Source organism: Saimiri boliviensis, chromosome 6 (genome assembly GCF_048565385.1).
Source record: "Saimiri boliviensis isolate mSaiBol1 chromosome 6, mSaiBol1.pri, whole genome shotgun sequence".
Taxonomy (NCBI): domain Eukaryota; kingdom Metazoa; phylum Chordata; class Mammalia; order Primates; family Cebidae; genus Saimiri; species Saimiri boliviensis.
In genome coordinates this window covers 78,773,684-78,801,564 of record NC_133454.1, presented here as the reverse complement: position 1 = coordinate 78,801,564, position 27,881 = coordinate 78,773,684, and the positions used below count along the sequence as shown (strand labels likewise).

The window sequence follows — 27,881 nt, the reverse complement described above, 5'->3', positions numbered from 1 at the left end:
AGCTTTTATTTTTTCACTGAAGTCTGGTGGGACAATGGAACATGCACAGGAGTAGTGGAGACACGCCGGGTGATGGCGGTAGCACATGTAGGCTGTGGCCTGGCTGCCAGCGGCACAGTTGTATGTTTCAGAAGTCCACAGCACTGCAGGTCCCCAAGCTAGCTGAGCTGAGCCCAGGGCCCATCACATCAGCTCAGACAGTGGCAGCAGCCACAGTGGCCACAGAAGAAAGGGGGTCTCTGTTGGGGACAGTGCCTGCAGACCCATGGTGAGACATTTGATGGGAAGCTGCTTGGCTGTTCACCCCCAGACCTTGTTCCTGTGATAGCCACATGAATATTAACTCTCTTGCCTGAGCACTGGAACAGGAATTGCTAGTACTCAGGCAGTAAATTTAGTCAGTAAATTATTACAAAATAAAAGCAAACACAAGGATATTGCAATAAAGCATAGCAGCATATGTCAGAATTCTTTGAAGAGTTTAGAATCTCTGGTATTTATTTATTTATTTAGAGACAAGTTCTCGCTCTGTCACCAAGGCTGGAGTGCAGTGGCTCAAGCTGTCCTGTCTTGAGCTTCCAAGTAGTTGGGACTATAGGCATGTGCTGTCGTACCCAGCTAATGTTTTTGTTCTGTAGAGACAGAGGTCTTGCTCTGTTACCCAAGTTAGTCTCAAACTCTTGGGCTCAGGTGACTCTCTTGCCTTGGCTTCCCAAAGTTGAGATTACAGGTGTGAGCTACCACGACCAGCCTCTGGTTTTTAAAACTGCTGCAACCTTACAAAGCAAATACCTGCAGGTTTGGAGACAGAAACCGGATATTAAAATCATTGCATTAGATGGAAAAGAGCCCTGTTTTCATATGAACCTTCAGATTAAGCAATCATTAACAGATAAGACAATTTTAAAATCCATTTTTCCTTGTAATTAAAGATATAGAAATATATGCATAAACAGTCCTTCTGAATTATATACAAATCATGAAGCCACTTTCAGCTTCTTATTTAACCTCCATGTGTTACAAGAAATATCAAAGAAAACATTAAAATGGCATTGTATAAGTGTACATTAAAATTAAATTCAGATTTACACAAAAATGATTTGTATGAAGTTTTAAATCTTTTTAGAAAAATAATTCCACAAGAATCATCAGCTCTAGATGTACTAACATAGATCCAGTAACAGGTAGATCGAATGACAGATCCACTAACAGTTATATCCCTAGAAAGATCCTTCTGAAAATTAAAACTTATAAAAAATTGTCACCTTTGATTTGCTAAGAACAATTGATATCTCTTCAATTATATTGACTGAAAATAAAGATCCTAAAAGTATACATTTTGATGGCCTCTTTGATTTCTGAAGAAAATAATTTGTGGAAATGATTTTGTGGAAAAATGAGCCAGAAAAATCTTATGATGAATCAAGATATCACATGAATGAGGCTTTTTTTTTGAGACAAGATCTTTCTTTGTCACCCAGGCTGGAATGCAGTGGTACAATCATAGCTCACTATTACCTTGATTTCTCTGGCTCAAGTGATCCTCCTGCGTCAGCCTTCCGAGTAGCTGGGACTACAGGTGGGTACCACCACACTCAGTTAATTTTTTTATTTTTTTGAGAAACAAGGTCTCACTATATTGCCCAGGCTAGTCTCAAACTCCTGGGCTCAACTATCTTCCTGCCTTGGCCTCCCAAAGTGCTGGGATTATAGGCATGAGCCACCCCTCTTGGCCTAATGGACTATTCTTATTTGTTGCATTACGTAACATTATGACACCAAAATACTACCTTTTTGCAGTTAGTAAGTTTATGTTTTTACTCATGTTACCCCTATTATGTTTTACAAGTAATAAAATGTTTTTAAAGGGAAAAACTATTTTTAGTACCTTAATAGCACCTCCCCCCTGCATTTTGGTGAAAGTACCTTGCATTTTAGTTTTGCACTGGGCCCTGCAAATTATGTAGCTGCTCCTGCTCATGAGGTTGGTCTATGGTACAGGTAATGTAGGTAAAGGGGCTTTAAGGGGTTTTAAACAGAAAGTATCATATTTATATTTTGGAAGAGGTGTGGAAGATGAACACCCATTATGTTTCACTTTTTTTGCTGGACTGTGAGCTCTGAGACGGCAGAGTTTGCCTCTAATCTTTGTGTCTTGCATAGGGCCTAGCACAACGCCTGGCACACGATAGGCTGTAGAGTGCAGTGGCTAGGCAGGGGGATTGGAACCAGGCTTCTTGGCATTGAGTCCTGGTCTGCCACCTACTAGCAAGTTACCTAACCTCTCTTCCCTTCACCGTCCACAACTGTAAAATACAGAGTGTGATGGTTTCTATTTCGCAGAGTTTTTAGGAAGATTAAGTAAGTACATATGAAGGATTTAGAATAGTGTCTGATATTTAGTATTCATTCAAATGTTAACTATTATCATTTAAAGTAAATATTTATTGGAAGGATTTTTAAACTTCTGTAAGCAAAAGAGAATGTGGATGCAGTTTTACAAGCACTGAAGAAATAGAGGGTCCTGGCATGTATGCCAAGTTCACATAAACTTTTGTGACTAAAATAATAGTTGGTTATTTCAGCCCCTGAGAGGATTCAACCCTACACAATTACCTTTCTCCCACCTTATGGAGAGGATCACCTAATGGAGGCTTATATAGAACTAAGTAGGAATACTTTTTTGGCTAAAACAATAGAGAACTCAATTCAAAAAACCCATAATGAAATATCACTTCACATCTGTTAGGATAGCTATTATTGGAAAATTGGGAAATTACAAGTGTTGGTAAGGATGTGGAGAAATTGGAATCCTTGTGCCCTGCTGGTGGGAATATGAAATGGTGTAGTCAGTAAGGTAAACATTATAGTAGTTCCCCCCAAAATTAAAAAGAATTACCATCTGATCCAGCAATTCCATTCCTGGGTATATACCTAAAAAGAAAATTGAAAGCAGGGATATGGACAGATATTTGGACACCCATATTCATAGCAGCATTATTTACAATAGTCAAAAGGGAGAAGCAACGCAAGTGTCTGTGGACAGATGAATGGATGAACAGTTGAATATTATTTAGCCTTAAAAAGAAAGGAGATTCTGAAACATGCTCGACACAGATGAACCTTGAAGCCATTATGCTTATTAAATAAGCCAATCACAAATTCTATATTATTACACTCATATGAAATACTTAAAGTAGTCAAGTTCATAGGAACAGAAAGTATAATGGTGGTTGTCAGGTAGAGTGGGATGAGGGGGAGATGGTGAGTTATTGTTTAATAGAGTTCAGTTTTGCAGGATGAAGAAAGTTCTGGACATGGTTGGGCACAGTGGCTCACACCTGTAATCCTAGCACTTTGGGAGGTCAAAGTGGGCAGATCATCTGAGGTCAGGAGTTCGAAATTAGCCTGGCCAACATGGTGAAACCCTGTCTCTACTAAGAATACCGCCCCCCCCCCAAAAAAAAATTAGCTGGTCATGCTGTTGGGTGCCTGTATTACCAGCTACTCGGGAAGTTAAGGCAGGAGAATGGCTTCAGCCCACGAGGCAGAGGTTGCAGTTAGCCGAGATCGCTCCATTGCACTCCAGCCTGGGAGACAGAGCGAGACTCAATCTCAGAAAAAAAAAAAAAAAAAGTTCTGGAGATGAATGGCCGTGATGGTTACAAAGTAATGTTAATGTGTTTAATGTTACTAAGCTGTGCACTTAAAAATCGTTAAAATGGTAAATTTTACGTTATATATTTTTGACCACAATGTTAAAAATAAAAATAAACCCACCAATTCAAACAATAAGGAAATGTATTGGCGTATAAAACTGGAGGTCCTGAGGTAGGGAGTGCTTCCTTGTTGGCTTCTCAGTGTTTCTCTGGACTTAACATCTTTTGGGGAGGGGAAGGAGGTATCAAGATGGCTGCCACAGATTCTCATTCACCACAACAACATCCCAAAGTGGAAAAGAGTCTTACCATTCCAGCTTTTCAAGCAAAGGGCCTGAGATTCACTCTGATTGGATAGCTGTCACATGCTTATTCTTGAACCAATTACTGTTGGAAAAATAAGTATTATAGTCTTAAGCCAACTCCAGAGCCTGCAGTTAGAGATGGGGCAGATTCCCTCTTAGGGACATGGGCTGTCTGAGAGAGGGGTGAGTATCTGTTAGGAAGGAGGAAAGAACAGATGCAGATGGGTAAGCAACCAGAAAGATTTACTACCTCATCGCCAGCTCAGACATATTGAAAAGAGTTTTCCAGGAGATATGGAAGCCATTCATGGAGAAGAAATTAATGTGTGTGCAAGAGCAGATAGTTTTCCTTTTATTAGTTCTCAGTGCCTGCTAACCTGAAGACTCCTTTTTTTTTTTTTTTTTTTTTTTCTTGAGACGGAGTTTCGCTCTTGTTACCCAGGCTGGAGTGCAATGGCGCGATCTCGGCTCACCGCAACCTCCGTCTCCTGGGTTCAGGCAATTCTCCTGCCTCAGCCTCCTGAGTAGCTCGGATTACAGGCATGTGCCACCATGCTCAGCTACTTTTTTGTATTTTTAGTAGAGACGGGGTTTCACCATATTGACCAGGATGGTCTCGATCTCTTGACCTCGTGATCCACCCGCCTCGGCCTCCCAAAGTGCTGGGATTACAGGCTTGAGCCACCGGGCCCACTCCTTTTTTTTTTTTTTCCTATGAGATGGGGTCTCACTCTGTCGCCTGGGCTGGAGTGCAGTGGTGTGATCTCAGCTCATTGCAACCTCTGCCTCCTGGGTTCAAGTGATTCTCCTGCCTCAGCCTCCCGAGTAGCTGGGATTATAGATGCCTGCCACTACGCCTGGCTAATTTTTTCTTTTTTTTTTTTTTTAGTAGAGACAGGGTTTCACCATGTTGGCCAGGCTGGTCTCGAACTACTGACCTCGTGATTCTCCTGCCTCAGCCTCCCAAAGTGCTGGGATTACAGGCGTGAGCCAGCACACCCAGCTGACTCAAATTTTTTCCCTCATTGCTTTTTGGGAGGACATCTCAGCAAATGTACTTTTCCTTGGAATATAGTAATATTTATTAATTAAGATGTTGGATTTTATTTTTTCAAATATTTGTTGAGCCCCACTTCTTCATGTCTTTCAGGCAAAGGGAACAGTGTCAGCAAAAGAAGAGATGTATAAGGAGAAAAGTGATAAACTGCTAGCACGTGAAGTTTGATGTCACTGGAGCATAGTCAGTGAGTAAAGGAGTGGTAGGAGAGAAAGCTGGAAAGATAGAATGGGATCAGATCATAGGGGTCTTGAGCTAGGCAGTGCTTGCTTCAACTTACTGATGTAAAACCTACATATGGTCAAGAGCTTGAAGTGCATTAAGCTTAAGCCAACATTCCAGCAGATTTTTACATATGTATAAACCCATAAGATCAACATGCAGATCAAGATCTAGAACATTTCCAGCACTCCAGAATCTTCCTTTATGTTCCTTCCCAGGTAATCAAAATGTCAATATACATCCCCAGAGGGAATGGTAGTAGCAATTCTGGCCTCTGTCGCTATTAGTGAGTTCTGCGTATTCTTTTTTTTTTTTTTCTTTCTTTGAGACAGGGTCTTGCTTTGTTGCCCAGGCTAGAGTGCAGGGGTGCAATTTCACCTCACTGCAACTTCTGCCTCCTGGGCTCTAGTAATCTTCCCACCTCAGCCTCTGGAGTAGCTAAGACTACAGGCATGCATCAGCAAACCTGGCTGATTTTTTATTTTTGGAGACGAAGTCTTGCTCTGTCACCCTGGCTGTAGTGCAGTGGCATGATCTCGGCCCACTGCAACCTCCGCCTCCTGGGTTCAAGCGATCCTTCTGCCTTAGCCTCCTAAGTAGCTGGGACTACAGGCCCATGCCACCATGCCTGGCTAATTTTTTGTGTATTTTTAGTAGAGACAGGGTTTTGCCATGTTGGCCAGATTGGTCTCAAACTCCTGACCTCAGGTGACCCGACCACCTCAGTCTCCCAAAGTGCTGGGATTACAGGTGTGAGCCACCCTGCCTGGTCCCTGGCTGAGTTTTAAAAACTTTTTGGTAGAGATGAGGTCTCACTGTGTTGCCCAGGCTGGTCCTGAATTCCTGAGCTCAAGCAGTTCACCCACCTTGGACTCCCAAAGTGCTGGAATTACAGGTATGAGCTACCTTGCTTGGCCCCTGACAGATTTAAAAAAACTTTTTGGTAGAGATAAGGTCTCACTGTGTTGCTCAGACTACTCTTGAACTCCTGAGCTCAAGTAATCCACCCACCTTAGTGTCCTAGAGTGCTAAGATTACAGGTGTGAGGAGCCACCACACTCGGCAGAACATCATAGAAGTGAATAGAATGATACAACTTGCACTCTTTTTAATTTGGCTTCTTTCCCTCAGCGTGATGTTCCTAAGCTGCCTCTGTGTGGTTGGCTGTATCAGAGTTTGTTCGTTGTTGCTTGGTAGTATTCCATTGAACAAACATCCCACAATTTGTTTGTTTTCTAGTTGATGGACATGTGGGTGATTTCCAGTTTGGGGCTAGTATAAAAATAGCCATCATTAATGTTTTTGTATATGAATTTGGTGAACATGTACACTCATTTCTCTCAGGTACATTCCAGGAAATGGGCCTGCATGTTCCATATTAGTAGGCACTGCCTGACAGTTCTTCAGAGCGATTATACTAAGGGAGCTTGGATGTTAGCCTGAGGAAGACTGGGAGTGATGCAATGAAATTTACATTTAACTCTGGTAGCCACTGTGTTGGATGTACTTAATTGGAGTGAGATTCTAGACCCAGAGACCTGTAAAAAATTACAGACTAGGTGCAACCAGGGTGTCTTCTGGTTGGCTTCTCAGGGTTTCTCTAGACTTACCCTCTTTCGGGCAAGGGAAGGAGGTATCAAGATGGCTGCCACAGTTTCTCATTCACCACAGCCACATCCCAAAGAGGAAAAGGGAGGCTTTCCATTCCAGCCTTTCAAGCAAAGGGCCTGAGATTTGCTCTGTTTGGAAAGCCATCACGTTATCCCTGAACCCATCACGTTATCCCTGAAGTTGACCGTGGCAGGGGGAATGGAATGAATGGTTTTGATTGTCTTAAGTCTATTGCAGAGCCTGAAGCTAGAGATGGGGCAGCTTCCCTCCCACGAATACGGACTGTCTGCAGGAGGGGTGAGTATATGTTAGGAAGGAGGAAAGAACAGATGCAGATAGGTATGCAGCCCCCAAGGGTGATGAGGGATGGTGAACTCCTGAGCCCAGTCAAGGAGGAAGAGAATGGTTTTAGGAGATAGTAAGAAGGCAGAATTTTTGCGATTGTTCAGACATGGTGTGGAGGGAGATAATGAAGTCCCAGATGACCGCCGAGCCACTGACTTGGTGTTAACAGAATGGTGGTGCTCTTCTCTAAAGGAGAGAGCACTTGAGAAGGAGCAGGTTTGAGGAAGACGAGCGCCATTTTTTGTTCTTTTGTTTGCTTGTTTGTTTGTTTTGGACAGTTGGCAGAGCTAGCTGAAGTTTTGTTTTGGAAAAAAAAAATAAGCAACAACAACAATTGAATTACTTTGTAGCTGGAAGCGTGGGCTGAGGGCTAGGGCTAGGGCTGAGCCTCGGGTGGGTGTCCTGTTCCTGTGCTCTACTGCACAGCGGCTTCCCCGACAGGCCCTGGGGCAGCCACAGGAGGGGTAGACTGGGAGGGGCTGCTATGGCTCTTCACTTGGACAGGACATCAGAGGACTCGGACACCAGCTTTCCATCACGGGTTTCGACCTTCTTCATAACCATGGCCCTGGAGGAGCTGGTGTGGCTGAAGGAGCTGGAGCCTCCACCAGAGCCAAAGCTGGAGCCCAGGTTGTAGCTGAGGCCAGGGCTTGTAAGGCGCCTGTAGGCTGAGCTCAGCCCACCTCAGGAGCCACTGGTGGTCTCCAGATGGATACTCATGTTCTGCATCCCAGACCCCAGCGAGCTCTCCTCGCCCTCCAGCAACTTCCTGTAGGTGGCGATCTCGATGTCCAGGGCCAGTTCGATGTTCTTCAGCTCCTGGTTCACCTGCTTCTGGTTCTCCATGGCACAGCAGCCACACCATGTTCTGCTTGGTCCGCTGCAGGGCAGCCTCCAGCTCAACAGTTTGGCATTGGCATCTTTAACAGCCAGCTCCCCATGCTGTTGGGTATCTACCATGGTGGATTCCAGGGAAGTCCTCTGGCCTTTGAGGCCCTCAATCTCAGCCTGGAGCCGGTTGATGTTCCCGTTCATATTGGAGATCTCGGTCTTTGTACAATGCAGGTCATTCTCCTGCTTCCCAGCCAGTCTCTGCAGCTCCGCATACTTGATCTGGTGCATTCCCTCAGCCTCATCCCACTGCCATTGGTGATCTCTTTGTACTGGGCCTTGACCTCAGCAATGATGCTGTCTGTATCCAGGGAGCAGCTGTAGTCTATGGACAGCACCACAGACGTGTCTGAGATCTGGGACTGCAGCTCCCACATCTCTTCAAACAGCTGCCTGAGGAAGTTGATCTCATCAGTCAGCCTTTCCAGGAGAGACTCCAGCTCTACCTTGTTGATGTAAGCGTCAGCCACATCCTTCTTGATGAGGACAAATTTCATTCTCTATCTCTGTATGCTTATTCCTTCATTTCATCCTCATACTTGTTCTTGAAGTCACCCACCAGCCCCTGCATGTTGCCAAGCTTCTCCTGGCCCAGAGTGTCCTGCTGCCACCAGAGGTTGTCAATGTGGCTCTCAAATATGTTGTCCATGTTGCTCTGAGCAGTCTTCTGCTGCTGCAGGAGGCTCCACTTGGTCTCCAGCATCTTGTTCTGCTGCTTCAGGAACTGCACCTTCTCGATGAGGAAGTAAACTTGTAGAGAGTCTTGATCTGCTCCTCCTCCTGGGTGTATACAACCTGGAAACTGGGGTTCACCTCCAGCTTAAGGGGGCTCAACAGGTTCTGGCTGACCATGATGGCTATGATGCTCCCCATGCCACTGGCTCCACCATAGCCTCCACCCAGAAGCATGCAGGCGCCCAGGCTATCCCGGAAGCTGCAGCTGCCGCATAACCAGGAGAAACTCGAGGAACTGATGCGGGCACTGGGCCTGCTCGTGTAGGAGCAGCTGCTTAAGGCCTGGGGGCCAGAGGTGGACACCATATAGGACTTCTGGGTCACCCTGATGAATGTGGTGGAGGCAGAGTGGAGACAGGCAGGCTAAACCAGGCAGAGATTTGAGGAGCTGAGAAGCTGCTTCTAGGTCACGCGCTCCATTTGAACATGTCGGAGGGCTCTAGCGGAGATCAAGTTGGTGTCTAGTAGGCAACTGGATACATGGGACTGAACCAAGAGCACGAATCCAGGCTGGAGATTGATATTATGGAATCAAGGGAATGAGCAAACCATCCAGGGAGAGGGTGTAGAAAGAGGATTTCTAGAAGATAGTGAAGAAGGCGTTTCCTGAGAGGTAGAAGGAAAGCCAGTAGTTTGCCTGCTGTGATGACAACCAAGGATAGGACGCTTTCCACCAGGAAGAAGTAGTCCACATGTCAGAGGCTGCTGGGGGGTCATGAAAGGTGGGAATAGACTTAAGACAATTGAATCCATTCATTCCATTCCCCCTGCCGCGGTCATTGGTTCAGTGATGAGAATGTGATGGCTTTCCAATCGGAGCAAATCTCAGGCCCTTTGCTTGAAAGACTGGAATGGAAAGCCTCCCTTTTTCTCTTTGAGATGTGGCTGTGGTGAATTGTGTCCGGTGAGTGCAGAGTGGGACCTACTTACTTATAGTTCAGGGGCACACAGGGCCGGCCACTACCAGGCTTTCTTCAGCCTCCTCAGAGGCGCACACCAGTGAGACTGGACTGGCTGGGCTGCCTCGCACCCCTGAGGCCTACTTCGTGGCTTCTCAGCCTGTGGAGAGGAGACAGGGAGAGGAAGAGGGAGATTTAGCCTCAGTCCAGGGACAGTGCCTGAGGCCTTTCTGAGAACTTTGTGGGGACCTCAGCTGGACAATAGAGGGCAGCCTGCAGCCAGAGTAGAGCCAACCAAGTCCCTCCCGACACTGAAAACACACATTTGGACACAGTTTGCCCCTGGAGCCTTTCCCCTATGGAAACTCCTGGTTGTAAACCATATTGACTTTAACCTCAAGTGTCAGAAAGGTTGCCCAGGTGTCTGGGAGCCAACAGCTGAAAGTACGTTTGTATGGATGTCAGGGCAAACAAAATAGGATGCAGAACATTTTTTGAAATCTGTGCCAGTGGTGGACTTTTCTGGGAAACATGACAAAAGCTACCCTCTTAGGCAAAAAGACACTGAGTCTTATTATTAATTTGTGTTCTTACTGAAAGATAAAGTTAGGGAAAGGTAAAGGGGAAGAACAGCACATGTCTGATATCTTCACTAAGCACAAGGCACTACAGGAGGCTCCCCAGAGTTTAATGGGCAGCTTTATGTATTTACATGCTTTGACTGGAGCTAAAGAGGTCTGTGCCATACAATGGGCAGTTTCTAGTTGGATTTTCAAAGAAATAACTTTGATCATTTCAAAAGCAATGAAGCCTGATGCAGCGGAGAGAAAAGAAGGCAGTAATTTATGGCTACCATTAAGGACACAAAGACAAAGGCGGAGAGAACGTTTCACTAACTGAAGATTTACAAATGTGTATAAACCACCCTTATGACTAGAAATAGCTGAGTGTCCTCTCTCTCAGCCCCAAACAAAAGGGAGTGGGAGGGATGCACAGACAGAAAGAGGGATGCAACCTGCCTACCTTCACTGGGGATGAAAAGGTCAAAAGAAAAACAGCTGCAGAAAAGTTATTTTCTCAGATAACAACATCAAGCAGCTGCACTAGCCGCAGCCCAAAGAGGCAGGCTCAGCCTGGGCCCCGTGTGTGTGTTCGGGGGCTGGGTGGCAGTTGAGGGGTGCTGAGGGTGCAGAGACTGGAAGCTCTGGGCTGTGGATGGGCCCCAAGACGACCTAAGTGTTTCTGTGCATGAGCTAGGTGGGGATTTTTTTGGTGACATCTATTTTTTTCTGATTGCCAAAGAAATGATTTGTGTGTGTGTGTGTGTGTGTGTGTGTGTGTGTGTGCGCGCGCATGCGCGTGCCTGCATATACACATATATGTATATGTGTATGTGTGTGTGTGTGTTTCTCACAGGAGAAAATTGAATAAATATAGAGAAGCTCAGTGAAGAACATTACTATCCCTGAGTGTGATGTTTGGTTATGTCCAGAAATTGTTACCGTATTTGTTCCTGGAGTGATGCTGGGTGTACTGGGCTCCGGCCATCCGTGGCTAGGTGTTATGAGAAGACCCTATGTACCTGTTCCCTTGCAAGGACTGTCTTGCATGGGGGGCCAGGTGCCAGGCACTGCCTGCATTTGCAACTGGCCAGACCTGATGTTTATGAGTTCAGGTGATCATAAATGCCACCCGTACTCTGGGCAAAGTTGGGGCTGTCTTTTGTCCCTGGTGGCTCACTTTTGACCTCTAGCTCCCTTCCCCTTAGGCTGCCCTGAGATATATATACATAAGTAGTTTGCAGGGATTCTAGGCCCAGCGTGCCCCACAGTGGGACAAGTAGACCAGTGCGCTCAGGGCTGTGGGATGGAGGATCCGAGAGGGCCTGGGGTGGGCAGTGTGGAGAAGGGTGCAGAGCCTGTGCTGGGGTGGGCAGAGAAGTGGGGTCACCCTCTCCATTCAAACAGCTGTTTTCCAGAATTGGAAGTCACTCTCACTCCCTTCAACTCCCATCTCCGACATGAAAAGCCCCAAGATAGCTTTGGGGTTTGGTGACTGTATGGTGCGCCCAAATATTTCAGTCTAGATGGGCTGTTTGTCCTCACAAGACGGCCTGGGTCGAGTTGTAGGGCACTGGAACAGGCGGGGCATGGAGACGCTCCGAGCGCTGGAGCAGAGCAGGGCTGCGGGGGGCGGGGAGGGGGCAGCAGGCTGGGTTGGGGGGCTGCGCGGGGCGCAGGGCACGGTGCTGCTGGCCCAGCCAGGCTGACAGCAGCCCTCAGGCCACCGCGGCCGCGCCCCCTCCTCCCGGGCGGGGGAGGGGGGTCGGGGAGGAGACGGGAGGAGGCCGGGCGGGGCGGCACTGCCCCCCCTCCCCCGCGCCTCCCACCCGGGGCCGGGGAGGACCGTGTGAAAATGAGGCTGGGGCTTGGGGGGCGGGCGGGGCCGGGCCGGGGGTGGCGGCGGCGGGCAGGGCGCCCGCACACACCTCCTCACGCCGCCGCCGCCACCGCCACCGCCACCGCCCGCGTTTCGCAGCCTCTGCCCGCAGCCGCCGCGCCATTCATGGGGGTCGCGGGCTGCAACCGTCCCGGGGCGGCCCGGGCGCTGCTGCTGCTGCTGCCGCCGCTACTGCTGGCGGGGGCCGTCCCGCCGGGCCGGGGCCGCGCTGCGGGGCCGCCGGAGGGTGAGTGTCCGGCCGCTGAGGCGCACCTGGCACGGCAGGCGGGGACGGGAAGGGTGTCCAGGTCCCCGACGGGGTCCGGAGCCGGGTGCGCGGGGCCGGGGGCTGGCAGCTGCAGCTCTGCGGGACCCCAGCTTCCCCGGGGAACTCATCCATCCGCCCGGCCAGGGCACCACGACCGCTGGGGCCAGAGGCCCGGGGCCTGAGTCCCGCGGCCCGGCCTCGGACCCGGAGCTGCTGACAGTTCCCGCCCCGGTCGGGATGCCTCTAGAGCGCCTGCTAGTCAGCCCGTCGCTGGGAGCAGGCAGGAGAGTGCTGACCCGGGCCTCGGGGTCCCACGCCTCGGGGTAGGTGGGGAAACTGAGGGCCGGGCCGGACACATCCGCGAGGCCGTGGTAGCTTTGCCCTTTCTTTCTCTGGGGACCAGGAAGTTCTGCTGCTGACCTGGGGGAGGGGGGTGCTCTGGAGACTTTTCTGTCAGCGGAACAGCGCCTATTTGAGGGTCTGGGAGTTACTCTGAAGCAGCCACAAGCCTAGGTTTTCAGCAGAGAACTCTGGATGTGCTGTGCTAACTGGACTTGCAATACTTTCAAAAACGCTTTTGTTTTTAATTAACATCCTGGAGTGGTGTCAACCCAGTAAACACTTCAGCCAAGGCGGGTTTCCAGGTTGAAAGGATGGGCAGGGGGTGGGAGTGCTGGGGACAGCTTCTCAGCATCTGAGAGTTCAGGATGGCATTTGCTCGGATCCCGGGGCAGGCTTCCCCCGACTGCTCTAAACCTGCGGGGTGCAATCTTTTGGTTTCCCTGGGCCACAGTGGAAGATTAAGAATTGTCTTGGGCTGCACATAAAATATACTAACACAAACAATAGCTGATGAACTAAAACAAACAAAAAATCATAATGTTTTAAGAAAGTTTACTAATTTGTGTTGGGCCACATTCAAAGCCATCCTGGGCTGCATGTAACCCACAGGCAGTGTTGGACAAGCTTGCTCTAAGCCCTGAGAAAGCTGACAGACAGCTGCTTGGCTAGGTACTGCACTGGCTTGGCATAAGGGACACAGACGCAGTCTGTTGTCAAGACATTGACTAGTGGAGAGAGAGAGGCAGGAAGACAGTAACAACTCTGCACGACCTGTGCCATGCAAGGACATACACATGGGAGCACTTGGTGGGGGCACCTACACTGAGGGTTATGGCAGGCTTCCTGGAGGAGGTGGATTTGAGCTGAGTCCTAAAGGCCAGTAGGTGATGGTGGGGGTAATTTCACATGAAGGGTACAGCCTATTCCTGGAAACGGGCCCAGAAACAGTATGGTTGATCCCAGGGGTCCCAAGCAGTTGTAGCTGGTGAGGAGTGAAGTGGGGTGGGCTGGTGGGGATGATGCTAGACAGGGCTGAGGCCTTATCGCATCTGGCTGGGAGCCTGTATCAGGTGCCAGTTGTGCTCTTTTGCAGATGTGGATGAATGTGCCCAAGGGCTAGATGACTGCCATGCTGACGCCCTGTGTCAGAACACACCCACCTCCTACAAGTGCTCCTGCAAGCCTGGCTACCAAGGGGAGGGCAGGCAGTGTGAGGGTAAGTGCCTTGGGGACCATGTGGGGGGACAGCAGGGAACTTCCCACCTCCTTAGTTCTTGCAGTGGCTACTTATGTTGCTAAAAGTGCTGCCCCTTCTCTCCCTTTTCCCCAACCCCCAAATCATATCATCTACTCTCTGAAATGCATTTCAGATTTTGGACTGGAATCATTAGGTCTTCCTCAGAGCTGCTCATGTGGTTTTATCTGGCTCTGAAATGTCCTTTTGTCTAGCTTCTGGAAAAGAAAAAAGATGTGTTAGTATCTTTGGGTCCCGCTCCATTTTGGGACAGAAAGTAAACATCCATGCTGATTAGGAGAGCCATGCCTGCAAGAGCACAGCTGATCCTGCGCCTCCCCAGGGTGGTTTGTACCCTTGCCCTGAAGCCTGAGTGCTAGAGTCCTGCCCTCCCCTTCCAGCTTAGGAGGCTCCATCCTGTCAATGGCTTTGCAATGTGCCAAGCCTTAGAGTACACCAAGGACCTTCCTTGTTTGGAGTTACAAGTTCACTCTGGAGAGATGCGTGCAGAGGGACATTTTAGCCTGTAGAGCTCCAGGTCTGAGAACCTGTAGTTTGGACTCTGCCATTTTACAATCTGGACTAGAGTCATGAATTGTGAAGTTCAGAACTGGCTGGAGACTGGACCCTTGAGGCTATTCCTGGAGATGGAAATCATGACACATTGGAGCTGGCTGGGCTCTTCAGGTAGCTCTGGGCCAATCGCATTACTCATTTTACAGATGGGGACACTGAAGGCCAGAGGACTTGTTGCCATGATCACACAATTTGCCTGTAGGTGAAAGAAAGTCAGGTCTCTACCCCCAGCTCTGTCCCCAGCCCTGCATTTCTCATATTTACCCAGCCCCCTGCTGTCCCTCTTTGGATGGGTGAGATATCCCACTGTCTACATAGTCATCTCATGTGAAGAAGTTAGATAAGGAGCATTGAACTCATCTCTGTGTATCCCTCTGCTCCTGGACCCAACTTTGCCAAGCATGTTGGTGGCCCTTTTCACTTTGAGAGGTTTTAAACTCTTTATAACTTGGGCTTAACTTCTATGGGAATTGATCTTCTGAATGCTTGCGGGATCTAAAGCTACACAAACTTTGAAAAACATACTAACTTATTTAGATGAGGAGGAAAACTTTTTTGAGACAGAGTTTTGCTCTTGTCACCCAGGCTGGAGTGCAGTAGCATGACCTTGGCTCACTGAAGCCTCTTCCTCCCTGGCCAGGAGTTCAAGACAAAGTGATTCTCCTGCCTCAGCCTCCCGAGTAGCTGGGAATACAGGTGCCTGCCACCACGTCCAGCTAATTTTTGTATTTTTAGTAGAGATGGGGTTTCACCATGTTGGCCAGGCTGTTCTCAAACTCCTGACCTCAGGAGATCCATTGGCCTTGGCCTCCCAAAGTGCTGGGACTACAGGCATGAGCCACTATGCCTGCCCAGAGGAGGAAAACTTTTAATGAGTGTCTGTTCTGGTGCCATTTAATGGCCTAGTGTTCAGATCCTGATGTTTCAAACCAATCTGTTTCATGCTGTGGCCTCTGAGTCATAAAGCTTCTAAGTATTGGAACAGTGTGTAATACTGTTATTACAGCGGTACCTGGTATATGGTAGACACTCAATAAACAGCCTTGTTTTTGAATAAGTGACTGTGTAAGATGGACTCAGTCACTAGCACCTTGACACAAAGTCTTTTTCAACAAATGGACAAACCCACAAATGAAATATCTAGATACAGAATGTGCAGATGACCAAGTAGGTAGGTGACTGTCAGAGGCTTTTGCAGTATTGTAGCAGTGACCTGATCTTCCCTACCCACCCGTCTCCTTGTCTTCTTAACATAGCTGAGACAAGAGATGGGACTTTTAAAATGAACTTTGTTACAAAGGAAGGGAAGACCAAAAGAACATATAGATAGCAACTATGAATAACAGATGGGATTATAATGGGCAAGTTTGGATCTGGTGACATCCCTTGGGAAATGATTCAGGGAGCTCCCCTTTGTGCATGAGGAGTGAGGCTCCCAACGTTCCCATTGGAGAAGGTATACTCCTGGTCAGGTGCATGGCAGGCGGGGTTGGTGATCCATCTATGAAGCAGTTCTCTCTCTCTCTCTCTCTCTGCCCCCTATGTCATGGGAGGCCAACAGGCTGTCTCTCTCTAAAACATTTCTTTGCTGATTCTTCCATACCACACACTCTCTGTATTAAATATTCTATCTGTAGTACTGGAATTAACACATGTTGGTATCCTGCTTTGGAAAAAAGTGTTTACTTCTTTACTATGTGTATAATTCATGTTCTCCAGTTGCTATGTGCTCTCTAGTGGCACAAAACCATGACACTGATTTCATTTGGATAAAGTAAACTTTTAGTAAATGATGTTAAGTGACAAGTGGCAAGAGTTTCCTTACTCTTGGCTTTTGAGTTTGATATATTTCAGATGAAATTGAATTGCTAACAGTTTATAGTTGATTGTTGAAAGTCTACTATTTAGTTTAAAATAACTAATGATTGACTTGCGTTGTACCGTATATATATATATATATACACTTTTTAAAAAATTATATGTGATTGTTGTTATAAAAAGTCAAGTAGCCGGGTGTGGTGGCTCACAACTGTAATCCTAGCACTTTGGGAGGCCGAGGTGGGTGGATCACCTGAGGTCAGGAGTTCAAGACCAGCCTGGCCATTGTGGTGAAACCCCATCTTTTAAAAAAAGAAAAGTCAAATAATACAAAATGTGTAAAATAAAGAATTAAAGAGCCTCGCATCCATTTATCCATAGGTAGTCACTGTTTACAGTAAGCATACATCCTTTGCACTGTCATTTTGAACTCAAACTCTAGAAGAATTTGATCTTTTAATATTTGTAGTGTTTATAATACAAGTAAGTAAGGATATCCCTTTTAATCTGGATTTTGTGTTATAGGAGTACATAAATGGAAATTTTCTCCCAAGAAGGAAAAGGAGAGGAACAGAGGATTGTAAAGATTCAAAGATGTAGATATACAAGGATGAAACTCCTTTATCCATTTCTTGGCTTATTAATTTTTTTTTGAGACAGAGTTTCACTCTGTCACCCAGACTGGAGTGCAGTGGTGCAATCTCGGCTCACTGTAACCTCCATCTCCCGGGTTGAAGCAATTCTCCTGCCTCAGCCTCCCGAGTAGCTGGGACTATAGGTGCATGCCAACACACCATGCTATTTTTTTTTTATATTTTTAGTAGAACGGGGTTTCACCATGTTAGCCAGGATGGTCTCAATCTCCTGACCTCGTATTCTGCCTGCCTCGGCCTCCCAAAATGCTGGGATTACAGGTGTGAGCCACCATGCCCGGCCTGACCTATTAATTTTTAAGCCTCTTGGGACCAACCTTTGGTATCATTTGGGTTGTGATTATTGCCAGCTTCGCTACTTATATTTAAGTTCAGGGATGGGGACCAGGTTTACTCAGCATGACTAGAATTTTATTCTCCATGAAGTTTTCTTCTGCCAAAATGTTGAAGAAATGTGTGAGCCCTGAATAAGTGTGTTTAAAATAATGTGATTCAGACGTTGCTTTAGATAATCTTTATTCTAAATGATCTTTGCTTGTTTCCTAGACTTTGGAGGAGGGTCTCGGTGATCAGTATTTATTATATGCTCATACTTCTCAGTTTGTGGAATTGAATTGGTTCATGCCTGTAATCCTAGCACTTTGGGTGGCTGAGGAAGGAGGATACCTTGAGTTCAGGGGTTTGAGACCAGCCTGGGCAACATTTGCCTCTACTAAAAGTCAAAAAAGTTAGCTGGGTGTACTGGTGCGTGCCTGTGATCCCAGCTACTCCAGAGGCTGAGGTGGGAGGATCACTTGAGCCCAGAAGGTGGAGGCTGCAGTGAGCCATGATTACACCATTGCATTCCAGCCTGGGTGATAGAGCAAGACACTCTGTCTTAAAAACAAACAAACAAAAAAACAAAGAAATTGAATCAGGTTTAATAGGGATGAATCTAAAGTTGGTCCTTGTACAAAGTGCTGTATTTTTCTTTTTAAAAAACTTTTTATTTAGAAATAATTTTAGATTTCAGAAAAGTTGCAAAAATAGTACCAAGTTCGTATGTGTATATATATATGCCCTTCACTCATTTTACCCTAATGTTAGCAACTTACATAACCATGGTACAGTTATCAAAACCAGGAAATCAACACTGGCACAATACTGTTAACTGAAGTATAAACTTTATTCAAATTTCACCATTTTTCCCTACCATCCTTTTTCTGTTCCAGAATCCAATTAAAGTCCTACATTAGATTTAGCTATTGTGTCTCTTGTCTTCTCCAATCTGTGACAGTTCCTCAGTCTTTCCTGATATTGACACTTTTGACGAGTACTGTTCACTTCATTTGTCTTATGTCATTATAAGAATTGATATGAAGTCAGGTACAGTGGCTTATGCTTGTAATCCTAACACTTTGAGAGGCCAAGGAGGGAGGCTTACATGAGGCCAGGAGTGTGAGACAAGCCTGGGCAATATAGCGACATGCCTGTCTCAAAAAAACCAAACAAACAAACAAAAAAAATTCACTGGTTTGGTGGTATGTGCCTGTAGTCCCTGCTATTCAGGAGGCTGAGGCAGGAGGATCACTTGAGCCCAGGAGTTTGAGGCTGCAGTGAGCTATGATGGCACCACTGCACTCTAGCCTGGGCGACAAAGTGAGACACTGTCTCAAAAAAAACCAATAATTGATATGATAAGAGAATGTCTTGTGTTTTTTTCATGATAAAATTGAGGTTATAAATTTTTGGTAAGGCTGCTACAGAGGTGCTGTTGTGTCCTTTTCAGTGTAGCACATCATGGACACGTGATGTCAACACGTTCCATTCCTGGTGATGTTAACCTTCATCACCTGAGCAAGATGGTATTTACTGCATTTCTCTGCTGCCAAATTACTATTTTTTTGCCCTTCACAATAGATACATTTCTTAAGGCAGATGCTTTGAGGCCAATATCCTGTTTCTCCTCCAATCTTCATCCACTCATGTTAGCATCTGACTGTGGATCTTGCCTATCATAATTATCACTGTGATGTGCGTCTCCTGGTGATTTTGCATTTCCCTAATTCCTTAAATATCCATTAATTGAAATTCTTCTGTAAGGAAGATCTCTCCCTCTTCCCCACTTATTTATTAATTTACACACTGTGTACTCATGCATATTTACTTTATTACATCTATATTCACACTAGCCAGAAGGTAGATGCAAGCCAAGTGTCCATCGACAGATGAATGAATAAGCAAAATGCGGGATGTACCAGATCATATTTTTGGTTTTGCTTTTTTTGAGACGGTCTCTTGCTGTGTTGTTCAGGCTAGTCTTAAACTCCTGGGCTCAAGCAATCCTCTCACCTCAGCTTCCCAAGTGGCTGAGATTACAGGCATGTTACAATGAAATATTAGCCTTAAAAAAGAAAATCTGTCACGTGCTACAACATGGTGGAACTTTGAGAACATTATCCTAGTCACGAAAAGACAAATGCTGTTTGATTCTACATGTACGAGATACGTAGAGTAGCCAAAATCATAAAGTCAGAAAGTAGAATGGTGGTTGCCAGGGCCTGAGGAAAGACAGGGAAGAGGAAATGAGGAGTTGTTGCATGGACATAGAGTTTCCGTTTTACAAATAAAAAGAGTTAGGGAGATGAATGGTGGCTTCACAACATTATGATTGTTTTAATTATATCCAACTGTACATTTACAGAAAGAAAAGAAAAGATACTGTCAAACTGTTTTCCAAAGTGGCTATGTCATTTTAAATTCCCGTCAATGTCCGGTCAACAATGTGTGTGTTCTCATTTCTCCACATTCTTGTCAACATTTATTATTGTCGTCTTTTTAATTATTACCATTCTAGTGAATGTGAAATGGTATCTCATTGTGGTTTTAATTTGCATTTCCCTAATAACTAATGGCATTGAGCATTTTTTCCATGTGCTTAGTGGCCATTTTGCATATCATCTTAGCTGAAGTGTCTGTTCAAATACTTTGCCAGTTTTAAAATTACGCTATTTATCTTCTTATTGAGTTGTAGGAGTTCTTTTTCAGTTCTATATAAGGTACGTGATTTGCAAATATTTTCTACCAGTCTGTGGCTTGTCTTCATTTTCTTAATGATATCATTTGAAGTGTAAAAGTTTTTAATTTTGATAAACTCCAATTTATTAATTTTTAAAATTGTGATTTGGTATTATATCAAAGAAATTTTAACCTTATCCAATGTCTTAAGCATTTTTCTTTTTTTCTCCTTCTTTTTTTTTTTTTTTTTTTTTTTTGAGATAGAGTCTTGCTCTGTCACCCAGGCTGGAGTGCAGTGGTGCGATCTTGGCTCACTGCCGTCTCAACATCTCGGGCTCAAGCAATCCTCCTGCCTCAGCCTCCGAAGTAGCTGGCACTACAGGCATGTACCACCACACCTGGCCAATTTTTTTTACTTTTTCTAGAGATGGGGTCTCACTATGTTGTCCAGGCCAGCAACTCCTGGGCTCAATTGATCCTCTTGCCTCAGGCTCCCAAAGTGCACCCAAAGATCATGCCCAGCCATCCCAATATCTTAAAGATTTTTCTCACATATTTTTGCTGAAAACTATATTGTTAATACTTATATTTGGATCTCTGATTCATTTTGAGTTGATTTTTGTACATGGTATAAGGGTCTAAAGTCATCTTTTCAAATATAGATATCCAATTATCCCAGTGCCATTTGTTGAAAAGACAAGCATTTCTCCCAATGGAGTACCCTAGCACTTTTCTTTAAAATCAAGTGACCATAAGTAGAAGGATTTATTTCTGGACTCTCAATTCTGTTCCATTGATCTATACATCTGTCTTTATGACTGTACCATGCTGTCTTAGTATCTGTAGGTTTATAGTAAGTTAAAGTCCCCCAAATTTGTTCTCCTTTTTCATAATTATTTTTGCTCTTCTGCATCTTGAATTTCCATATAAATTTGATAATCAGCTTGTCAAGTTCTGCAAAAAAGTGTCCTGAAATTTTGTGTGTGTATTTGTATCTTCTTTTTTCTTACATGAAGATAAAAAATTTAAATACTCTTTTAATTTTGATTTTTTTCATTAATAGTATATCCTAGAAATTACTCCAAATCAGTTCATAGAGATCTTCCTCATTCTCTCTCTCTCTCTCTTAACAGCTGCATAGTAGTCCATGGAGCAGAGGTACCATAATCTATTAAACTATTCTTCTATATCTGGGCACTGAGGTTGCTTCCAGTACGGTATTGTGTAATTAGAAACAGCACTGCAGTGAATAACCTTGTGCATACTTGTTTTCCTGTTGTTAGAGATGTCTTTTCAGGTAGATTTCTAGAAGTGGAATGGCTGGTTAAAAGGTAAGTGCTTATGTCTTCACATCAAAGAAATAGCATCTGTCTGGTTAACTTCTGTTTTATTCCTCAGACATCGATGAATGTGGAAATGAGCTCAATGGAGGCTGTGTCCATGACTGTTTGAATATTCCAGGCAATTATCGTTGTACTTGTTTTGATGGCTTCATGTTGGCTCATGACGGTCATAATTGTCTTGGTAAGGAAGGCATTTGGAAATGCCAGTTCTCCTTCACTCTCCCACCCCATTTTTTCTTTTGGCGAAGGCTTTCTCATGAAGACAAAAACAGGCTCAGGGCCTTGTGTTTTCTGCTCCCTTGGAAGTTAGACTCCGTGATAGAAAATGAAGTAAATGTTTTAGTTTTATGTGATCATTCATAACATAAATCTTCTGTTAGTCCAAGGAGATGGGCGACATCGTCATTACTATTCATTGACTTTCTAGTGTTCACTTGTCACCTTTTAAGCTCTTTGGTCTTGTGCTGAGAGTCTTGACTTACCAGTTTTTTCAATGCTATAAGTGTTTCTATTTTAGAATTAGGAAAAACCCCTTGTCCCAAAGACTCCAAATGTGTGCTGGGGTTACAGCCAGCTAGACCCCCCCTTTTTTTCTTGATATAGAAACTAAAACAGAAATCTTCCATGAACATCTTCCCAGCATTCCACAAAACAGAAACATCTGTTGGAGTTTTATTCCCTGAGTTAGTGACTACAGAGTGTTGTTTACATTGATTCCTTATGCCAGGAATAAAACAGAACTTAGAAGCAGCTAGCATCTGCATGGGGTTGAGTGTTGGACAGTCTTCGAGGAGGCAGCATACCTGGCAGGTAGGTATTTGTGATTTGCTTTGAAGGTTGGTATTAGTTGTACAGAAGAACGTCACAGGAAAATATGGCACCAGGGTCCTTTGACACTTACGACCCTTTGTATGGATAACCTGCTGAAGTCTACCTGGCCAACAAAGGAGTGGTGGAGCCAGGCCTTGGCTCTGCGGGAACAGCCATTTGGATCCCCGCTAATGGTGCGGTAGGAATGGCCCTTTGATTCAATGCTTTGAGATCTGCACAAAAGGAACTAGAAAAAGTACAGGTGGAACTGGTGTGTTGTGTGTTGGGGATCTGGAGTGGAGGAGAGGTTGTTTCCATTTGGGACTTAACCCTCATATGACCTTTATCCCACGTCAGTGTCCCCTGGAGCTCCACCCTGATGGACTCTGTTATTTTCTGTCTGTGCCCTGTGTGAGAGTTCAGGCTTTGGGTGACACATCACATGGCTTTCCAAGCCTGCAGCTGCCAGTAAGACTTGTTTGCAGGCTAGAGAACCAGTAACTTTCTAGACAGTACCACAAAAAGGCATATTTGAGAGACAGTCCTGAGAGCAGGACTCAATATTAATTAAAAATTCAGACAAGTGAAATCACTTTCAGTGTGTGATTTGTTGGGAAGCATATGGTATAGGTTGCTTTTTTTTCTTCCATTTTCAGGGGGAAATTTCCCTGTGACTTGCCAACAAGGGCATTTGCAGGATGCATATCTGATGGCAGACTTGGTCATTACCATTGTGCCGTGATCCATAGCCCAGGGTGGGAGAAATGTAAGGTTCCTAAGAGCAAGAACATTGAGTTATACAAAAAGACAGTTGCAGGTGAAAAAAAAAATAATAAAATAAAATAAAATTTAAAAAAAGAACCATCTAGGGACTAGGAACCTGGGCAAGTGCTGGTGGGTGGCTCTTAAGTACCAGCCTGCTTGGAAATCCTGAGACCAGAGTCTTTTCTTGCCTTTGCCAGTAACACAGAGTATCTCCATTTCCCCTCTGTGAGATCTCTTTGTGGACTCAGTAGTAAGGATCTTCCTTGCAGAGAGACCTTGAGCATCTACTGAGTATTTCTGAAGGGGCTAAGAACTCTTTAAAAGGAAGGTACAAGAAAATAAAATACATTTAGAAGAGTAGGCCCAGCACACATAGACACTTCCCCACCATTCAGACTTGAAAGGGCTGACCCAGTTTGTGGCAAGAAAGAAGCTTAGAGCCCTAACTTCTCAGGAGTGGCAGTTTCCTGCATTCTCTGAGATGACCTCTTAAATGTCCTTAGCCTCCTAGCTAATGTGTGGTTACACATTAGCCACAAATATTTTAGCCAGAAGACACAGGGTACAAACACGACTTAGCTTTGGCACTGAACACAGAGCACTTCAAGATCCTGAATGCCTGCAAGTCTGAAAAATGAAAGGCAGCTCCTCTATACAGCTCACCCCATCTGCATTCAGTTTTTATTTTTTGAGTGTCTGGGAGCTCGTCATAGCGATTTGGTTTTGTAGCAGTGGTTCTCAACCCTGGCTGCTCACACTGGAATCACCTGAGAAGCTTAAAAAGCACCATCACCTAGACTTCATCCAAGACTGGCTCTGTCAGTATGTCCGGAGGTGGCATCCAGGCACAGGGTTCTGACATGTAGCCAGGTCTGGAGAAGCTCACCAGCTTAGTGATAGACATCTGTGTTTGTGGACACACATTTTTAAATTTATCCAACCAGAGTGCATCAGCCAGCTGAATGACACATTTCTGACTGCTTTGGAGAAAAGAAATTGGTGGTTAAAATGGGGGTGGGGGCATGGCAGCTCAGAGGGGAGCACGCCTTTACTCGAAGCCAATCCAAGAGTTGGTGTTCAGGGAGACAGACTTCTCCTGGTCGCCTTGAGTCTTTGCCATGGAACACCTAGGCCAGGTGTTCCAGCAGGGCTCATCCTCTGGAATGTGCTTCCTCAACCCTTTGGCATAGACAAGGGCAAGTTTGTTAGGCTTTAGGGGATGGCTTGAGTCCCATCAGTTTAGTCAGGCATCTGCTCGGTAGTGTGGGAGGACAGATGAACTGTAAGATCTGAAGCTTGAAACCAGATAACAGACATTTAAATGTGAGTTGTGTTTTGTTTTGTTTTTTTTAATGGATATGCCCAGGAGCTAGTGATCAGCACAGGAGAAATTAGACTGGAGAAAATAAATTGCTTTTATATCAGCTTTCTTCTTGAGCCTTTGTTGTCTGAGACTTTTCTGGAAGTTTCTCTTCTTTGGCTCGGGTAATGCTATGCTTTCCTGCTTGTTTGTTCATGCACTGAATAGTTAATGAACACCTGCTGTATTTCAGGGTTGTGCTAATTAAAACAGAAATATCTGTCCTCAAGGAGTTTGCAATCTAGTGGAGGTAGATAAGTAATGGATTTTGAAGCTGCAAGTCAGTAAGTGTATCATACAGCTGTGCACCAGGTATCACATGCAAAGTGGGAGGAAGGTCCCCTGAGGCCACCCTGACAGTGGGGCAGGTGGTTTCCTTCCTCCCTACCTTTCTGCTGGCTCCTTCCCTGGAGGCTCCTGGGACTCCTGCCATCTACTCTGCCTCCTCCCTGCCCCTGATAGGGCCCAGGATTCTACCTCTGGCTGTCACCTCCCTTCTGCTCCCTTTCTCTCCCTTCCCACACTCCTGCCTTTGTTCGCTCATCAACATCCACCTCTTTATCATCAGGCAACTACAAATAAATGATTTACAAAGCTGTACTTACATTTCCAGATTCTCGTCCAGCCTCCCCACTCAGGTTTGCCACTGCCTACTGGACCTAGCCCTACATTTCAGCATTTCACACAGATCACCCCCTGCCTTGGGGCTCAGGGGCAATCATATCTCCATTCCCATTTCTGTACCCAGCAATGGCCTTCCTTGTTTCCCTTCTGGAAGGCCTTGGTGTCAAGTTTCCATCCTCTAATGATGCCCACCCTGTCGCCCACAAGTCTCCCGGCCCTGCAGGCACCTTGTCCACCCGGCCGTCTTCTCTGCCTTGCTTCTCAGCATCCCCGGCAGCCCCAGTGCTGTCCCCACTAGCGCTGGCTGTGGCTGTTGCAGGTGCATGTGTGAAGCTGAACTCCAGGCTGCGCATTCTTCCCCTCCCTCTGTCCTGCCCTCAGCAGCTGCTTTGTGTTTCTCAAATTGAGGGCCAGACTCTGCCCTACTCTAGGGCTTCCCAGCTGCTTCCCAAATTAAGTAGGCACTTCTTTTCCTGGTAATCAAGATCCTGAAGTGTGACCGCAGTCTGTCTTCCCAGCTGTATCTCCTGTAAACTCCCTCCATGTGCTCTGTGCTCCAGCCAAATGGGCTGACCCACTGATACCTGAATATACTCCATGCCTCCCAGCCTTTGTGCTACTGCTAACACTCTCTTCCACCTATAATCCCTTCTCCCCTCCTTTATAATTGGAACATCCTAAGGGCCCCTCTTTCATTAGCTTATCCTTAACTCATCCTGATAACTCACAACAAGATGGGACTTCTTTCCTTGGTACCACATTTTACCTTATCTCAGAACCATTTGTATATTGTCTCTTGCTGAAGGGCATGCTCCTAGAGGGAAGGAATTTTTATTTTTTTTAGATACAGTCTCGCTCTGTGGCCCAGGCTGAAGTGCAGTGATGTGATCTTGGCTCACTGCAACCTCCACCTCCGGGGTTCAAGTGATTCTCCTGCCTCAGCCTCCCAAGTAGCTGGGATTACAGGCATGCACCACCACACCCAGCTAATTTTTGTAATTTTAGTAGAGACAGGGTTTCAGCATGTTGGCCAGGCTGGTCTTGAATTCCTGATCTCAGGTGATCCATCTGCCTCGGTCTCCCAAAATGCTGGGATTACAGGCATGAGCCACTGTACCTGGCCGAGGGAAGGAATTTTATCTTCCCTCATCTATATTTTGCTATATCCTCTAGCACCATGCTTTGGAAAGAGAAGGTGTTCAACAAATATTTACTGAGCTAGTGATCTTGTGTTCATGTGGTGGTCCTGGCCAAGTGAGCCCCAGACCTGAAAGAACTGGGTAATCATCTGTGGACCTCACTGGCTTTGATTCTGAGAGTTCTGTGGTGCAGGGACATGAATAGGGACCTAATTTTTGCTTAGCAGGGCCTCTGAGCTGCTGGGTGGGGCGAGGCATTGAAACAGTAACCAAAGCAAAGGCTAATCCCTCTCTCCCTCCAGATGTGGACGAGTGCCTGGAGAACAATGGCGGCTGCCAGCACACCTGTGTCAACGTCATGGGGAGCTACGAGTGCTGCTGCAAGGAGGGGTTTTTCCTGAGTGACAATCAGCACACCTGCATTCACCGCTCGGAAGGTACTTCTGCTCCGCTGTGGATGGGGGCAGAGTCACAACTGAGACCCCTCCCTCGTGCACACACACACATGCACACACACACTGACTCTAGAGGGGACGCACAGGGTATAGAAAGTCTGGAGGCCTGAGGACGAGTCCAGACTCCACTGCTGGGTAACCCCGGGCAAGTTATTCGAACTTCCTCACCTGGCAAAATAGGTGTACTGGACTAGGTGAGCTCTGAGTTCCTTTCAAACCCTCACATTCTCTGATTCTTGTCTTTACATAGAATGCATTTCAAATATGACTGGATGTCTCAGGAGCAATATAGTGGATGCTCTGCCAAGTTTTTCAAAAAGGTTTTGAAAACCACGGCACCGGTGTCAACCTGTTCCCTGCTCTGGGTGGGTAGGGAGGAGGCTGGGTCCTTCCCGAGCAGACTTTCAATGAAGTGCTGTTTTCAGCCCCAAGCTAGATCTGGCCCTTCCTTCTTTGCATTTTTGAGCTGTGAGGGGCAGAAGGGCTCTCTCCTTAGATTCTCTGTCCTGACATCTCCATTTACCATTCCTCCATAAATCTGCTGAAAACTCTTTTATTCTGATGTCCTTCTTTTTCTCATTCTCTTTGCTTTGAGCTTCACTCTGTTGCCCAAGCTGGAGTACAGTGGTGCAATCTTGGCTCACTGTAACCTCCAGCTCCCAGGTTCAAGCGATTCTCCTGCCTCAGCCTCCCGAGTAGCTGGGACTACCAGCACACGCCACCATCCCCAGCTAATTTTTTGTATATTTTAGTAGAGACGGGATTTCACTATGTTGGCCACGCTGGTCTTGAACTCCTGACCTCATGATCTACCCGCATTGGCCTCCCAAAGTGCTGGGATTACAGCTGTGAGCCACCACGCCCAGCCGAGTTTATACCTTTTTAAAATTCCTCTCTTAGTAGATTCTTGAGAGGAAGAGGCATTAAATACATGTGGCCCGTTATTTTTAACTGAATGTCATCCTTTTAACTCTTCCCTGCTCTTTCTTATGCTAAAGAGTCACATTTTGGTGGCTGTGTTTCTCTCGAGGTTGCATCTGCCTGTTTTTTGGGGAGTGCCCTAAGTATTAGCCTGTTAACCCCTTTGGGCATGTGCTGCTTATTCTTTCCCATAACTTAAGAATGAGGTCATTTTAAGTTCTTCTACTGTGTAATCACAAATTTGTGGATTGTTTTAATCCTGGTCTTAGTAACTTTTCAAGAGTTTCTTCAGAGAAGATCATTTTTGCCTCATTTTCCAAGGATGATGGGCTCATACCTTATACCTAACTAGAACACCTGTTTGGCTACTAAGAAAAATTATCAGAGAAACCCCCAGGGACCAAGGGGTTTGA

General features: G+C 45.9%; 1 protein-coding gene and 1 pseudogene across 12 annotated transcripts in view; one reads left to right on the top strand and one right to left on the bottom strand.

The window, feature by feature from the left end:
- Positions 1-7,645: 7,645 nt before the first annotated feature.
- On the bottom strand, positions 7,646-11,272 carry LOC101047399 (keratin, type II cytoskeletal 8 pseudogene; annotated as a pseudogene).
- An 864-nt stretch (positions 11,273-12,136) lies between these two features.
- The window catches only part of SCUBE2 (signal peptide, CUB domain and EGF like domain containing 2), an 84,914-nt gene continuing 69,169 nt past the window's right edge, over positions 12,137-27,881 (top strand). For 4 of the 12 annotated variants that reach the window (XM_074401070.1, XM_074401071.1, XM_074401068.1 and 1 more), the window contains exons 1-4: positions 12,137-12,410; positions 13,867-13,989; positions 21,450-21,575; positions 26,395-26,529. In XM_074401070.1, the coding sequence (XP_074257171.1) occupies positions 12,140-12,410; positions 13,867-13,989; positions 21,450-21,575; positions 26,395-26,529 (655 nt within the window). In that variant the 5' untranslated portion in view covers positions 12,137-12,139. The remainder of the gene's footprint in view (positions 12,411-13,866; positions 13,990-21,449; positions 21,576-26,394; positions 26,530-27,881) is intronic. The other 8 variants (XR_012518088.1, XM_074401072.1, XM_039470802.2 and 5 more) reach the window with 4 other exon arrangements.